Genomic DNA, 16359 nt, shown 5'->3' on the forward strand with positions numbered 1-16359 from the left:
GGTGCACAGATATCACTGCTTATAAGGCAAGGGTGCATCCACCAGTGCAGTATTTACACTGATAATAAATGTTACTTATGTTCAAAATGGTTACGAACCATCAAAATTCTGTTTTGAAGTTCTTACACAGAATGAACTGTGCGGTAACTTGTTACACTTGTGCTTCCCAAACATTTTCTAAGTATGACACCATTTTAATGCCTCAGACTTTGTGACTCACTCCAGAGTGAAAATTTGGGGGCGGGGTGAGTATGTGAGTTGTTGAGTGGGTAGTGGGGTGTGGGAGGCTTCAGTGGTTAAGCAGGGCAGCGGTGTCCAGGGGTTGGGGGAACAGGAACTGAGTGTGGGAGAAGTTGATGAAAATTGAGGCAGGACAATGCCTAACTATTTACTGTGTTTTTTGCGGCAGAAACAGTTGGGCCTCATGGAGCAGTCATTAGGCTACGTCCACCAATAAAAAAAACACACAAGCAAAGAATAAACTAGTTTAAATCCTCCTGTGTGACACTAGCAAACCTCCCAGGCATTTAAGGGGTCTCGAAACTGTGAGAAATCAGTCCAAGTTGACGCAGTTATTGCTGCCTCCCAGTTGTCGCAACCCACAGTTTGGGAATCCCTATGTTACACCATACAGAGGCTAGTAGACACTGACTGAAGGGAAGCTTTTAACAATCCCCTGCAGACCAACAAAAGTTGGGTATTTTTATAATATATACATTCACACCATACATCATTAAAACCTGCAGTTTAAAAGTTGTAGATGGTAGAGAAGTAAGAGGAGCAGAAATTCACACGTTATTAAATAAGAAAATATACTGCAGTTAAACGAGAAAAACAAATAATTAGTGGCAGGCATTTTCTCTGGAATGAAACTTGGATTTAAAAGATAATCAGTAAACTGAACTATAGCTGGCAAACAATGAAGAACAAATTTGACACACACTCAAATAAGGGAGTGTAATTAAGGCCTGTGAAGACAGAGAAAGTTCTGTTAGTTGCACAAGGAACACAAAGATGTTGGTAAAACAATTATATTCAAGCAGCAGCTTATTCCAACTTAAGTTTGTCTCTTTTAAACACAATTTATTTCGATGACTGGCAAGCCTTGTGCCGTGATAGGCTGTGAAGGTGACCCTCTCACATCTTATCCCAACTCCCCTAACTGCATGGTTGAGATAAAAAGCTCATGATGTATGTGAACTTGATCTTTTAGACGCGGTAGACACTCCCAACTATTTTCCCAGATCAACTGGACAATATTGACAGAAACGCGGAGCATTCTGCTGGGTTGGTGCCTCTGGTTCCTCAGCAGCAAAATGTAAAGACTGTTCTCCAATATCTGAAGCCCTCACTCGGTCAGTCTGTAAGCAGGCAGACAAGCAGTGGCTAAATTAAAGTTAAAAGATGCCAGTCAAGCATTTGACATTCTCATCATTGTGCAGTTTCCAGGAACAATGTGAATTTGAGGCATTGAAATGAAAACAACTTTTTAAAACATTTTTTATTCATTTCTCAGTTACAAAGCCAATGCGCAGAGTGAACAGGGCAAGCCCTTAATACATCTCCTTGCTTGCTCCAAAAACCAATTCAAATTGAGTCCAATTCATGGTCCCCACAAGAGAGACAAACAAGATCAAAGATGAGAAGAACAGGCTTGATCTTGGCCAAAAGGCTGAAATGGTAACATTAACCCAAACATGCTTGAAGATGAAATGTTCAAAGTTTTGGCCGGAAAAATAAAAGGGCAAATTATTATTTAAATAGGATGCAGATTCAAACTATGTCAGTGCAGAGGGATCTGGGTGTCCTTGTGCACGAATCGCAGAAAGTGAGTAAGCAGGTGCAGCATATAATATGAAAGGCAAATGGAATCTTGGCATTTATTGCAAAAGGGCTAGATTTTAAAAGTAGAGAAGTGTTACAATTATACAAGGCATTGGTGAGACCACACCTGGAGTATTGTGTTCAGTTTTGATCTCCTTCCTTGAGGAAGGATGTGGTGTCACTGGAGGTGGTTCAGAGGAGGTTCATTAGATTGATTCCAGGGATGGAAGGGCTGTCGTATGAGGAGCGGTTGAATAGTTTGGGCTTGTATGCGCAGAAAAATGAGAGGGGATCTGACAGCGGTATATAAGATGCTAAAGGGGATTGATAAGGCCCAGAGGCCCAGTTAATGCGCCGGTGAAACAGGTTCAAGTCCCACCACAGCAGCTTGTAGAATTTAAATTCAATGAATAAAACCTGGAATGGAAAGCTAGTCAATAATGGCCACCATGAAACTATCATTGATTATCATAAAAACCCATCTGCTTCAATGATGTCCTTCAGGGCGGGATATCTGTTGGGGTGATTCTCCCATCCCGATACATGGGATCCAGGTGCTGGGAGTCTCGCCCTGATAGCGTCTCCCAGCGCCGGATTTTCGGCAGTGTCAGCTCTGTGCCAGAAATCGGCAGGGAGTAGTATAAATTATGCATTTCAATATAATTTGAATGCCATTAGTGGGCCTGGGATTGAAGTCTCCTGGCCCGCTAGCCTCTCCCCCACTCCAGGAGTATTTCGCTCCAGCGGGGTTTACAGTAGCTCCCCACTTTCAGGGAGCTGGCGGCCTGACCCTGTCATCGGGCAGTGTCAAGGGGGTGGGGCCTAATAGGGGCAAACGGTGGGGGGGTTCACACTGCCACTCTGCAGTCTGGATCGGTGGGGGAAGGGAGGGAGGCCAGCGACCTGGGTTGGCCATCCGGGTGACGGGGAGCGCAGTCTGCTGGGGTGGTCGGGGTTGCTGGGTTGTGGGGGTGGGCTGTTGAGGCTGGCCTGGGCCTGCTTGGGGGGGGGGGCTGGCGATTGGGTCCTTGGGGGGGGGGGGTGGTTGTACGGCCGGCGATGCGGGAGTCGCAGGACTGGCCAGCGATTGAGCTGGCTGGCAGACAGGGGCCACTGCGCATGTGCCGTTTTCGGCACTGACAGATTGGCACATGTGCAGTGGCCTGCTCAGCGCTATGCTGCCAGCCTCCCGGGTGGGAATAGGCTCCACCCACTGATTTCTGGAGTGAATCACTCCAGGTCACTCTGCAATGCACAGTGTGTGGGAGATTCTTCTCTGAACTCCCACTGAAAAACCAACGTGATTTACTCCAGTTTTCACGTGAATTCGACACTTCGAATTTTTTTGGGAGCATTCCGCCCCAGATCTTTACATGGTCTGTCCCATATATGACTCCAGATTTGTTGTTGACTTTTTAACTGCCCTCTGAAATGGCCTAGCAAGCCACTCAGCTCAAGGACAATTTGGGATGAACAACAAATCCCAAATCCTCAGTTGTTGGAGACAGAGGGTGGTGACAGAAGGCTGCTTTAGTGACTGGAAGAAGTTTAACAACACCAGGTTAAAGTCCAACAGGTTTATTTGGTAGCAAAAGCCACACAAGCTTTCGAGGCTCTGAGCCCCTTCTTCAGGTGAGTGGGAGTTCTGTTCACAAACAGAACTTATAATGACACAGACTCAATTTACATGAATAATGGTTGGAATGCGAATACTTACAACTAATCCAGTCTTTAAGAAACAAAACAATGGGAGTGGAGAGAGCATCAAGACAGGCTAAAAAGATGTGTATTGTCTCCAGACAAGACAGCCAGTGAAACTCTGCAGGTCCACGCAACTGTGGGAGTTACAAATAGTGTGACATAAACCCAATATCCCGGTTGAGGCCGTCCTTGTGTGTGCGGAACTTGGCTATCAGTTTCTGCTCAGCGACTCTGCGCTGTCGTGTGTCGCGAAGGCCGCCTTGGAGAACGCTTACCCGAATATCAGAGGCCGAATGCCCGTGACCGCTGAAGTGCTCCCCAACAGGAAGAGAACAGTCTTGCCTGGTGATTGTCGAGCGGTGTTCATTCATCCGTTGTCGCAGCGTCTGCATAGTTTCCCCAATGTACCATGCCTCGGGACATCCTTTCTTGCAGCGTATCAGGTAGACAACGTTGGCCGAGTTGCAAGAGTATGTACCGTGTACCTGGTGGATGGTGTTCTCACGTGAGATGATGGCATCTGTGTCGATGATCCGGCACGTCTTGCAGAGGTTGCTGTGGCAGGGTTGTGTGGTGTCTTGGTCACTGTTCTCCTGAAGGCTGGGTAGTTTGCTGCGGACAATGGTCTGTTTGAGGTTGTGCGGTTGTTTGAAGGCAAGAAGTGGGGGTGTGGGGATGGCCTTGGCGAGATGTTCGTCTTCATCAATGACATGTTGAAGGCTCCGGAGGAGATGCCGTAGCTTCTCCGCTCCGGGGAAGTACTGGACAACGAAGGGTACTCTGTCCACTGTGTCCCGTGTTTGTCTTCTGAGGAGGTCGGTGCGGTTTTTCACTGTGGCGCGTTGAAACTGTTGATCAATGAGTCTAGCGCCATATCCTGTTCTTATGAGGGCATCTTTCAGCGTCTGGAGGTGTCTGTTGCGATCCTCCTCATCCGAGCAGATCCTGTGTATACGGAGGGCTTGTCCGTAGGGGATGGCTTCTTTAACGTGTTTAGGGTGGAAGCTGGAGAAGTGGAGCATCGTGAGGTTATCCGTGGGCTTGCGGTACAGTGAGGTGCTGAGGTGACCGTCCTTAATGGAGATGCGCGTGTCCAAGAATGCAACCGATTCCGGAGAGTAGTCTATGGTGAGCCTGATGGTGGGATGGAACTTGTTGATGTCATCATAGAGTTGTTTCAGTGATTGTTCACCATGAGTCCAAAGGAAGAAAATGTCATCGATGTATCTAGTGTATAGCATCGGTTGAAGGTCCCGTAGCGGAGAAGCTACGGCATCTCCTCCGGAGCCTTCAACATGTCATTGATGAAGACGAACATCTCGCCAAGGCCATCCCCACACCCCCACTTCTTGCCTTCAAACAACCGCACAACCTCAAACAGACCATTGTCCGCAGCAAACTACCCAGCCTTCAGGAGAACAGTGACCAAGACACCACACAACCCTGCCACAGCAACCTCTGCAAGACGTGCCGGATCATCGACACAGATGCCATCATCTCACGTGAGAACACCATCCACCAGGTACACGGTACATACTCTTGCAACTCGGCCAACGTTGTCTACCTGATACGCTGCAAGAAAGGATGTCCCGAGGCATGGTACATTGGGGAAACTATGCAGACGCTGCGACAACGGATGAATGAACACCGCTCGACAATCACCAGGCAAGACTGTTCTCTTCCTGTTGGGGAGCACTTCAGCGGTCACGGGCATTCGGCCTCTGATATTCGGGTAAGCGTTCTCCAAGGCGGCCTTCGCGACACACGACAGCGCAGAGTCGCTGAGCAGAAACTGATAGCCAAGTTCCGCACACACAAGGACGGCCTCAACCGGGATATTGGGTTTATGTCACACTATTTGTAACTCCCACAGTTGCGTGGACCTGCAGAGTTTCACTGGCTGTCTTGTCTGGAGACAATACACATCTTTTTAGCCTGTCTTGATGCACTCTCCACTCCCATTGTTTTGTTTCTTAAAGACTGGATTAGTTGTAAGTATTCGCATTCCAACCATTATTCATGTAAATTGAGTCTGTGTCATTATAAGTTCTGTTTGTGAACAGAACTCCCACTCACCTGAAGAAGGGGCTCAGAGCCTCGAAAGCTTGTGTGGCTTTTGCTACCAAATAAACCTGTTGGACTTTAACCTGGTGTTGTTAAACTTCTTACTGTGTTTACCCCAGTCCAACGCCGGCATCTCCACATTAGTGACTGGAAGCCAGTGTTCAGTGGCGTACCACAGGGATCTGTGCTGGGTACCCTATTGTTTGTCATTTATATAAATGACATAGATAACTATGTGAGGGGTAGGATCAGTAAGTTTGCAGATGACACAAAGGTTGGCCGGGTGGTTAACAGTGAGGCAGAGTGTTTTGGGCTACAAGATATAGATGAAATGGTCAAATGGACAGATAAATGGCAGATGGAATTTAACACTGAAAAGTGTGAAGTGACACATGATGGTAGGAGCAATTTGACAAGAAAGTGCTCAATGAATGGTGGGATACTCGGAAGTTCTGTGGAACAAAGGGACCTTGGCCTGTTTGTCCACAGATCTCTGAAGGCGGAAGGGCGTGTTAGTAGGGTGGTGAAAAAGGCATATGGGACACTTGCCTTTATCAATCGAGGCATAGGTTACAAAAGCAGGGAAGTCATGTTGGAGTTGTATAGAACTTTGGTGAGGCCACAGCTAAAGTACTGTGTGCAGTTCTGGTTACCACATTATAGGAAGGATGTGATTGCATTGGAGGGGGTGCAAAGAAAATTTACCAGGATGCTGCCTGGGATGGAACATTTGAGTTATGAAGAGAGGTTGGATAGGCTTGGATTGTTTTCATTAGAACAGAGAAGACCGAGGGGCGACCTGATCGGGGTGTACAAGATTATGAGAGACCCCACAAACAGAGTGGATGAGGAGCAGCTTTTCCTTTTAATTGAAGGATCAGTCGCGAAGGGACATAGATTCAAAGTGAGGGGCGGGAGGTTTCGGGGGGATGTGAGGAAAAACCTTTATAACCAGAGGGTGGTGACGGTCTGGAATGCGCTGCCTGGGAGGGTGGTGGAGGCGGGCTGCTTCACATCATTTAAAAAGTGTCTGGATGAGCACTTGGCACATCATAACATTCAGGGCTACGGACCAAGTGCTGGCAAATGGGATTCGGTGGGAGTTCAGGTGTTTCTAGTGTGTCGGTGCAGACTCGGTGGGCCGAAGGACCTCTTCTGTGCGGTATGATTCTATGCAAGCTGGCCTTGCCAGTTAAACCCACATTCCATGAAAGAAAAATAAATAAATAAGGATGAGAACCTAATTTTTTTTTTAAAAAACCAACTAGGTGGCAGCAAGCGCATGGATGATGGGTAAATGGGATTCGGTCCGGGTTAGGTACGGACAGGCTGAGGTTTGGATGCGCTGAAGTTTCTAGTTGGTGGAGACTAAGAGGTTGGCCAGGAGAGCACAGGAATACCCAGACTAGAAGCAACCAAAGCAAAAAAATATAAGTATTATATACAAGTAATTGCAGCTGCACATTGATAATTAAAAAATAAATCTCATCAGCATTCAGCCCTTTCTTAAAAAAACATGCAGTTTAAAACTGGCTGGGAGAGGTAATTACAGCCAGCAGTGAGGAAGTACACACTCACATAGGATCTCGCAATGATCTTGAAATTTCAATAATATTTCAGTTATGTAATCCATATGAATAGTGAACTCATTAATATCACACGATCTCAAGCTATTAATGATCTGTAAAGCATGAACTTGCACTCACTATTAGCATTCCACAAGATGTAGAAAGGTTGACTGGAATCTTGATGCAATTTCAGATTGTCCCACAGCATCTGAATTAGAACGTGCTTACTGTCCTCTGACATCCAGCTACGAGGAATCTGTAATATACAACACTTTTAATGTCCAAGGAACAATTCTCAGCTCAGAGATCGAGGAATAGAGGACTATGGGGAAATGGCACAGAAAAGGAGCTGAGGCCAACATAGACCGGCCATGATCGTATTGAATGGCGGGGCAGGCTTGAAGGGCCGAATGGCCTCCTCCTGCTTCTTTTTCTTGTGTTCAGATAATAATTAATTATGCTCCATAAAACAGCTCTCTATGGAGATTATGAGCTGAGACACGGTTACACAAAAAGGGATCAAAAAACAGGGCAGCTCTATAACCACAGTCTTCCGAACTCAACGTTAACTGGAGTCAGATGGTGATATCTCTCAGCTGTTAGGGGTGTCAAATTTAGGTTTTTGCACAAGTTAGCAGCTGGTAGTTGGTCTGAACTTTTAATTTATCCAGTTTAATGCTTTTATTAGCAATATAATTTTTGTGCCATGGTCCACTAATCCATTTGTTCAATTATAGTCATTGTCCTTCCAAACTTGGGCGACACGGTAGCACAGTGGTTAGCACTGCTGCTTCACAGCGCCAGGGACCTGGGTTCGATTCCCGGCTTGAGTTATTGTCTGTGTGGAGTTTGCACGTTCTCCTCGTGTCTGCGTGGGTTTCCTCCGGGTGCTCCGGTTTCCTCCCACAGTCCAAAGATGTGCGGGTTAGGTTGATTGGCCATGCTAAAATTGCCCTTAGTGTCGTGAGATGCGTAGGTTAGAGGGATTAGTGGGTAAATACGTAGGGATATGGGGGTAGGGTCTGGGTGGGATTGTGGTCGGTGCAGACTCGATGGGCCGACTGGCCTCTTTCTGTACTGTAGGGATTCTATGATTCTATGAACTTGTGGTACACCCAAGGACAGCCATTGAGTTGTGTCACAACAGGACGAAGGGCGATTGGTTACAGGTCTGCTGTTCGTGGTGGTACAGGAAACAATCCTAAATGAGTACCACACAATATTAAAGCTTGTTGGCACACATCTAAATTTCCCTTTAAGCAATTGGTGGCAGCCCCTAAATGAGCCAAGTGACAATAATGAGGAAGCTTTGCTTGCTACTGTCTTACCGTCACTCCCTTGTTGCAGTGTTCTGAAGTTAGCACGAGTCCTGGCAAGTTGGTGGGTAGATCAATACGCCGGAAATACCATACCAAATTCCAGAATACAATTGGATGATGATCCACAAATGTTGCCATGGATATCACTTGATCACCTTCGTTCTCCAGCAAACTTTCCAGCTCTTTCCACAACACCAAGGGACTCAAATAAGGAACCGTTATAGGATCAGGATTCGGTAACTGCCATTCTAAGCCCAGTGGATTCTACAAAAATAAGCATCAATGGGGGTGATTTATTTTCTACATTGAATGTGTAGCCGGCGAGTTTTTGTCTAATACAAAAATAGTCAAGCAAAGAGAGGACACTACTATAGTCTGATGGGAAATATGGCTAACTTCAGGACGGATGTTTAAACTCCAGGCCGAATATGTAGACTGCTCTGTTTACTTGCAACAAATGGTTTTGGTTTTGCAGCGGGTGATAAGGTCAGCAGGATACTGGACAATGGTTGTTTTCAAGGGAGAAACTTTAACAATAGATCTGCGATAATAAAGTCATTCTAATCGATCAAATGGGCAGGAAGCGGATACAATTGGTTCCAGAAGGCTGATTTTAAGCGTTAAACATGCTGAGGACACTGCCCCAAGGTCAGACAGCCTGCAGTAAACCAATTTGATTGATATGCCTATGGTCAGTGCATACGTGCAGAACTGTACGTGCTTTAGCCAGTCTCAAAGGAATAAATATTGGAGTTTTGAAGAACAGAATCAGAAGAGAAGGTAAGAATCACAGAAGATGAAAGGAAGCTCAAGCTGTAAGCTTGATGAAATCTGATCCCCCTCCATGCTTGGCCAGCAAGAGCGGATAGAAACACCCCTACAGGTCCATTAGATGAGTATAAATAGTTAAAATTCATGTTTATAAAATTATAATAGATTTTTGGGCAATAGAAGCATTTACATGTGATACAATGCAAGAGAATCAGTCTTGTAGCAGTCTTAAGTGTTTAAAGTTTTGTTACATGTTCCAAATAAAGGCATGATTTAGAGTCACAGAGGTTTACAGCATGGAAGCAGATCCTTCGGCCCAACTTTTTCATGTCGCCCAGTTTTTACCACTAAGCCAGTCCCAATTGCCCGCGTTTGGCCCCTATCTTTCTATGCCGTCAAAATGCTTTTTAAAAGACAAAATTGTACTCGCCTCTACTACTACCTCTGGCAGCTCGTTCCAGGCACTCATCACCCTCTGTGTGAAAAGATTGCCCCTCTGGACCCTTTTGTATCTCTCCCATCTCACCTTAAACCCATGCCCTCTAGTTTTAGACTCCCCTACCTTTCGGAAAAGACGTTGACTATCTACCTTATCTATGCCTCTCATTATTTTATAGACCGCTATAAGATCACTCCTAAGCCTCCTACACTCCAGGGAAAAAAGTCGCAGTCTATCCAGCCTCTCCTAGTAACTCAAACCATTAAGTCTCGGGAGCATCCTAGTAAATCTTTTCTGCACTCTTTCTAGTTTAATAATATCCTTTCTCTAATAGGGTGACCAGAGCTCTACACAGTATTCCAAGTGTGACCGTACTAATGTCTTGTACAACTTCAATAAGACATCCCAACTCCTGCAATCAATGTTCTGACCAGTGAAACCAAGCATGCCGAATGCCTTCTTCATCACTCTGTCCACCTGCGACTCCACTTTCAAGGAGCTATGAACGTGTACCCCGAGATCTCTTTGTTCTGTAACTCTCCCCAATGCCCTAACATGAACTAAGTAAGTCCTGCCCCGATTAAATCGGCCAAAATGCATCACCTCACATTTATCGAAATTAAACTCCATCTGCCATTCATCGGCCCACTGGCCCAATTGATCAAGATTTGATTTAAAGATAAAGTTTTTGTGTCTATCATTAATTGGACCAAGGGTCTCAGCTAACAAATGTGAATTTAAGATTTGGGCTGAAAACTAAAGCAAGGAATATACTCCAAAAATAAGTGATTTGAATATTAAAATAAAAGTAAATGAAATGTGTATTCCCACACTCTGCATTTTGATAAGATCATGGCTGGTCTGATTGTGGTCCCTACTTTCACCCCCTATATCCTTTGATTCCTTTGCAAGTCAGGAATCTATCTAACTCAGCCTTAAAAGATTCACTGATCCTGCCTCCACTGCCCTTGTATTCCTCATCTTTCAGTGGAACAATTACCGCTTGGCTTCTCACTTCCTGCTTCAATCTGCAAATACATGAATGATGAAGCAGTGACCTCTCAACCCTCACCTGCCGGTTCAAGCTACCCGATTGGACTGAGGGGCTCTGACTTGCTAATTTCTGGTCCATGTATCCATAATTATTCAAATATAGACATTTAAAACTTCTTAAAATCTATTATTTAAAGGGGAATGAAAGTCCTTTGGGAGTATGAAGTATTCCACACCAACATATCAGGCGAATATTGACTGACACTATATAGGTTAATTTCTGACTAGAATGAAGCTTCTTGAGCTAGCCACATGGGAGTGCTTTGAACAGAAAGTACATTATATCGATATTCCTTCTCCTTCACTGTACCCAATCAATCAACCGGACTTGTACCTTTTTCTCACTCATTCATTTAGACACATACCATTGAATCGTTCAGATTTGTTGGAAGGCTGCCTGTTGGAACAGTGTGGACATGTCGCCGAGTACTGGGCTCCTCAGTTATAGAGCCACATCCACTGATGCTTCGCGCAAACGTCTGCCCCAATGATAGGGACTCATTAATCCCATGCCACCTCTCTGACGGTATCTGGATGCATCTTGCCGGCAAAGGCTGATCAGTACTGGCAAAAAGAAATAACTTTTAGAAAGAGGATAAATTTGCATACAAAATTCTCATAAAAATGAACTATAGTTGAATCCTGATGAATGATGAATATTTCTCTACAAATATCAGTGGGTTTTAGATTCGTTTACAAAACATGAATTGCCAAACTTTGGTTCCACATGCGATTTAAATCGTTTATTTGGCAATTCAATCTAAACAAAGTCAGAAAAGTCACAACAAAATATTGATTTTACAGTCTTCTAAAATCTTCTGTTGCTCCTAGCTAACACTTGGATTGTATTTTAATATGAGTGGACTAAAAACAAACAGATTAATAGCCTTCAATGTGAGGATGACCAATTCCACAAGATAAATGCCACATACCCTGTGCTTAATGATTACAAGCCAGTGCCAGACAATGACCATCTCCAACAAGAGAGAATCTAACCAGCACCTTTTGACATTCAGTGGCATTACCATCTCGGAATGCCTCACTATCAACATCCTCGGGTGGTTACCATTGACCAGAAACTCAACAGGACCAGCCGTATAAATACTGTGGCTACAAGAGCAGCTCAAAGGCTAGAAAACCTTCGGTGTGTAGCTCACCTCTCGACTCCCCAAAGCCTGTCCATCATCTAAAAGGTGCATGTCAGGAGTGTGATGGAATGTTCCTCACTTGCCTGAATGTGTGCATCCCCAACAGCTTTCAAGAAGTCCAACATCATTCAGGGCAAAGCAGCCTGCTTGATTGGCATCCCTTCCATGAACACTTGAATTGAATGTTTGGATGAATTGTGATGAATTGGATGACCATTTGGATGAATTGTGTCCCAGGTTGTTGTGGGAGACAAGGGAGGAAATTGCAGGGGCTCTGAACCAAATTTTTTATTCTCTGGCCACCGGGGAGGTGCCAGAGGACTGGAGAACAGCTAACATAAGAACATAAGAAATAGGAGCAGGAGTAGGCCATCTAGCCCCTCGAGCCTGCCCCGCCATTCAATAAGATCATGGCTGATCTGACGTGGATCAGTACCACTTACCCGCCTGATCCCCATAACCCTTAATTCCCTTACCGATCAGGAATCCATCCATCCGCGCTTTAAACATATTCAGCGAGGTAGCCTCCACCACCTCAGTGGGCAGAGAATTCCAGAGATTCACCACCCTCTGGGAGAAGAAGTTCCTCCTCAACTCTGTCTTAAACCGACCCCCCTTTATTTTGAGGCTGTGTCCTCTAGTTTTAACTTCCTTACTAAGTGGAAAGAATCTCTCCGCCTCCACCCTATCCAGCCCCCGCATTATCTTATAAGTCTCCATAAGATCCCCCCTCATCCTTCTAAACTCCAACGAGTACAAACCCAATCTCCTCAGCCTCTCCTCATAATCCAAACCCCTCATCTCCGGTATCAACCTGGTGAACCTTCTCTGCACTCCCTCCAATGCCAATATATCCTTCCTCATATAAGGGGACCAATACTGCACACAGTATTCCAGCTGCGGCCTCACCAATGCCCTGTACAGGTGCATCAAGACATCCCTGCTTTTATATTCTATCCCCTTCGCAATATAGGCCAACATCCCATTTGCCTTCTTGATCACCTGTTGTACCTGCAGACTGGGCTTTTGCATCTCATGCACAAGGACCCCCAGGTCCCTTTGCACGGTAGCATGTTTTAATTTGTTTCCATTGAGATAGTAATCCCATTTGTTATTATTTCCTCCAAAGTGTATAACCTCGCATTTATCAACGTTATACTCCATTTGCCATATCCTCGCCCACTCACTCAGCCTGTCCAAATCTCTCTGCAGATCTTCTCCGTCCTCCACACGATTCACTTTTCCACTTATCTTTGTGTCGTCTGCAAACTTCGTTACCCTACACTCCGTCCCCTCCTCCAGATCATCTATATAAATGGTAAACAGTTGCGGCCCGAGTACCGATCCCTGCGGCACGCCACTAGTTACCTTCCTCCAACCGGAAAAACACCCATTTATTCCGACTCTTTGCTTCCTGTCGGATAGCCAGTCCCCAATCCACTTTAACACACTACCCCCAACTCCGTGTGCCCTAATCTTCTTCAGTAGCCTTTTATGGGGCACCTTATCAAACGCCTTTTGGAAATCCAAAAACACCGCATCCACCGGTTCTCCTCCATCAACCGCCCTAGTCACATCTTCATAAAAATCCAACATGTTCGTCAAGCACGACTTTCCCCTCATGAATCCATGCTGCGTCTGATTGATCGAACCATTTCTATCCAGATGCCCTGCTATCTCCTCTTTAGTAATGGATTCCAGCATTTTCCCTACTACAGACGTTAAGCTGACCGGCCTATAGTTACCCGCCTTTTGTCTCCTTCCTTTTTTAAACAGCGGCGTAACATTAGCCGTTTTCCAATCAACCGGCACTACCCCAGAATGCAACGAGTTTTGATAAATAATCACTAACGCATCCACTATTACCTCTGACATTTCTTTCAATACCCTGGGATGCATTCCATCCGGACCCGGGGACTTGTCCACCTTCAGTCCCATTAGTCTACCCAGCACTGCCTCTCTGGTAACATTAATTGTATTAAGTATTTCTCCTGCTGCCAACCCTCTATCGTTAATATTTGGCAAACTATTTGTGTCCTCCACCGTGAAGACCGACACAAAAAACTTATTTAAAGACTCAGCCATATCCTCATTTCCCACTATTAACTCCCCCCTCTCGTCCTCCAAGGGTCCAACATTCACTCTAGCCACTCTATTCCTTTTTATATATTTATAAAAACTTTTACTATCATTTTTTATATTAATTGCTAGCCTAGCTTCATAGTCTATCCTTCCTTTCTTTATCGCTTTCTTAGTCTCTCTTTGTTGTTTCTTAAATTTTTCCCAATCACTTGTTTCTCCACTATTTTTGGCCACTCTGTACGCAGCTGTTTTTATTTTAATACTCTCCTTTATTTCCTTCGTTATCCACGGCTGGTTCTCCCTTTTCTTACAATCCTTGTTTTTTGCTGGAATATATTTTTGCTGAGAACTGAAAAGGATCTCCTTAAAAATCCTCCACTGTTCCTCAGCTATCCTACCTGCCAGCCTGCTCTCCCAGTCTACCTTAGCCAATTCATCCCTCATCCTATCATATTTCCCTCTGTTCAAACAGAGGACACTGGTTTGGGACCAAACTTTCTCCTCTTCCATCTGAATCAGAAATTCGACCATATTGTGGTCACTAGACCCAAGAGGGTCCTTCACAATAAGATCCTTAATTCTACCTACCTCGTTACACAATACCAGATCCAAAATAGCTCGTTCCCTCGTCGGTTCCGTAACATGCTGTTCAAGGAAACTATCCCGACAGCATTCTAAGAACTCTTCCTCCATTCCACCCTTACCGACTTGAGTCTGCCAGTCAATGTGCATGTTGAAGTCCCCCATGATTATTGCCGTTCCGTTTTTACACGCATCCCTTATCTGCTTGTTTATAGCCCTCCCTACCTCAACATTATTATTTGGGGGCCTATATACCACACCTACTAGTGTCTTTCTCCCTCTACTATTCCTCATCTCTACCCATAATGATTCCACGTTTTGTTCCTAACGTGGTCCCACTATTAAAGAAAGGTTGTAGAACCAAGCCAGGGAACTACAGACCAGTGAGTCTCACGTCTGTGGTTGGGAAACTACTGGAAAAGATTCTGAAGGAGAGAATCTATCTCCATTTGGAGGGGCAAGGTTTGATCAGGGATAGTCAGCATGGTTTTGTCAAAGGGAGGTCATGCCCAACAAATTTGATTGAATTTTTTGAGCATGGAATAAAGTGTGTGGATGAGGGTAGTGCAGTTGATGTAGTTTACATGGATTTCAACAAAGCCTTTGACAAAGTCCCACACGGGAGACTTATTAAAAAGGCAAATGCACATGGGATACAGGGTGATCTGACAAAGTGGATTCATAATTGGTTTAATAGTAGAAGATAGAGGGTGGTGACAGACAGCTGCTTTAGTGACTGGAGGCCAATGACCAGTGGCGTACCACAAGGATCCGTGCTGGGCCCCCTATTGTTCGTTATATAAATAACATAGATGACTACGTGGTGGGTAGGATCAGTAAGTTTGCTGATGACACAAAGATTGGCCAAGTGGTTAACAGTGAGGTTGAGTGTCTTGGGTTACAGGAAGATATAGACGAGATGGTCAAATGGGTGGATAAGTGGCAGATGGAACTTAACCCTGAAAAGTGTGAGGTGATACACTTTGGAAGGAGTAATTTGACAAGGAAGTATATTATGAATGGTCTGACATTGGGAAGTTCCGAAGAACAAAGGAACCTTGGCATGTTTGTCTATAGATCTCTGAAGGTGGAAAGGCAGGTTAATAGGGTGGTGAAAAAGGCATATGGCACACTCGCCTTTATCAATCGGGGTATAGATTACAAAAGCAGAGAGGTCAAGATGGAGTTGTATAGAACTTATAAGGCCACAGCTGGAGTACTATGTGCAGTTCTGGTCACTACATTATAGGAAGGACTTGAACGCACTGGTGGAGGGGGTGCAGAGGATGCAGAGGAGATTCACCAGGATGCTGCCTGAGATGGAACATTTAAATTATAAAGAGAGATTGGATAGTTTTCGTTGGAGCAGAGAAGACTGAAGGGCGACCTGATTGAGGTATTCAAGATTATGAGGGACATCGACAGGGTGGATAAAGAGCAGCTGTTCCCCTTAGTTGAAGGGTCAGTTACGAGGGGACACAAGTTAAAAGTGAGAGGTGGGAGATTTAGGGGGATTTGAGGAAAAACTTTTTTACCCAGAGGGTGGTGATGGTCTGGAATGTGCTGCCTGGGAGGGTGGTGGAGGCGGGATTCCTCACATCCTTTAAAAAGTACCTGGATGAGTACTTGGCATGTCATAACATTCAAGGCTATGGACCAAGTGCTGGCAAGTGGGATTAGGTGGGCAGGTCAGGGCCTTTCATGCGTCGGTGCAGACTCGATGGGCCGAAGGGCCTCTTTTGCACTGTAGTAATCTGTGATCGGAGATTTATTCCCTCCACCATTGACACACAGTAGCAGCGGGACCG

The 16359-nt window shown here is 45.2% G+C and overlaps 1 protein-coding gene across 3 annotated transcripts in view; it reads right to left on the reverse strand.

The window, feature by feature from the left end:
• The window catches only part of dennd4a (DENN/MADD domain containing 4A), a 159574-nt gene that overhangs the window by 4364 nt on the left and 138851 nt on the right, over positions 1 to 16359 (reverse strand). For all 3 annotated transcript variants that reach the window (XM_078241160.1, XM_078241159.1, XM_078241158.1), the window contains 3 exons: positions 11105 to 11303; positions 8486 to 8740; positions 7296 to 7413 (listed from right to left, as the gene is read on the reverse strand). In XM_078241160.1, the coding sequence (XP_078097286.1) occupies positions 7296 to 7413; positions 8486 to 8740; positions 11105 to 11303 (572 nt within the window). The remainder of the gene's footprint in view (positions 1 to 7295; positions 7414 to 8485; positions 8741 to 11104; positions 11304 to 16359) is intronic.

Source organism: Mustelus asterias, chromosome 24 (assembly GCF_964213995.1).
Source record: "Mustelus asterias chromosome 24, sMusAst1.hap1.1, whole genome shotgun sequence".
NCBI classification, from domain to species: domain Eukaryota; kingdom Metazoa; phylum Chordata; class Chondrichthyes; order Carcharhiniformes; family Triakidae; genus Mustelus; species Mustelus asterias.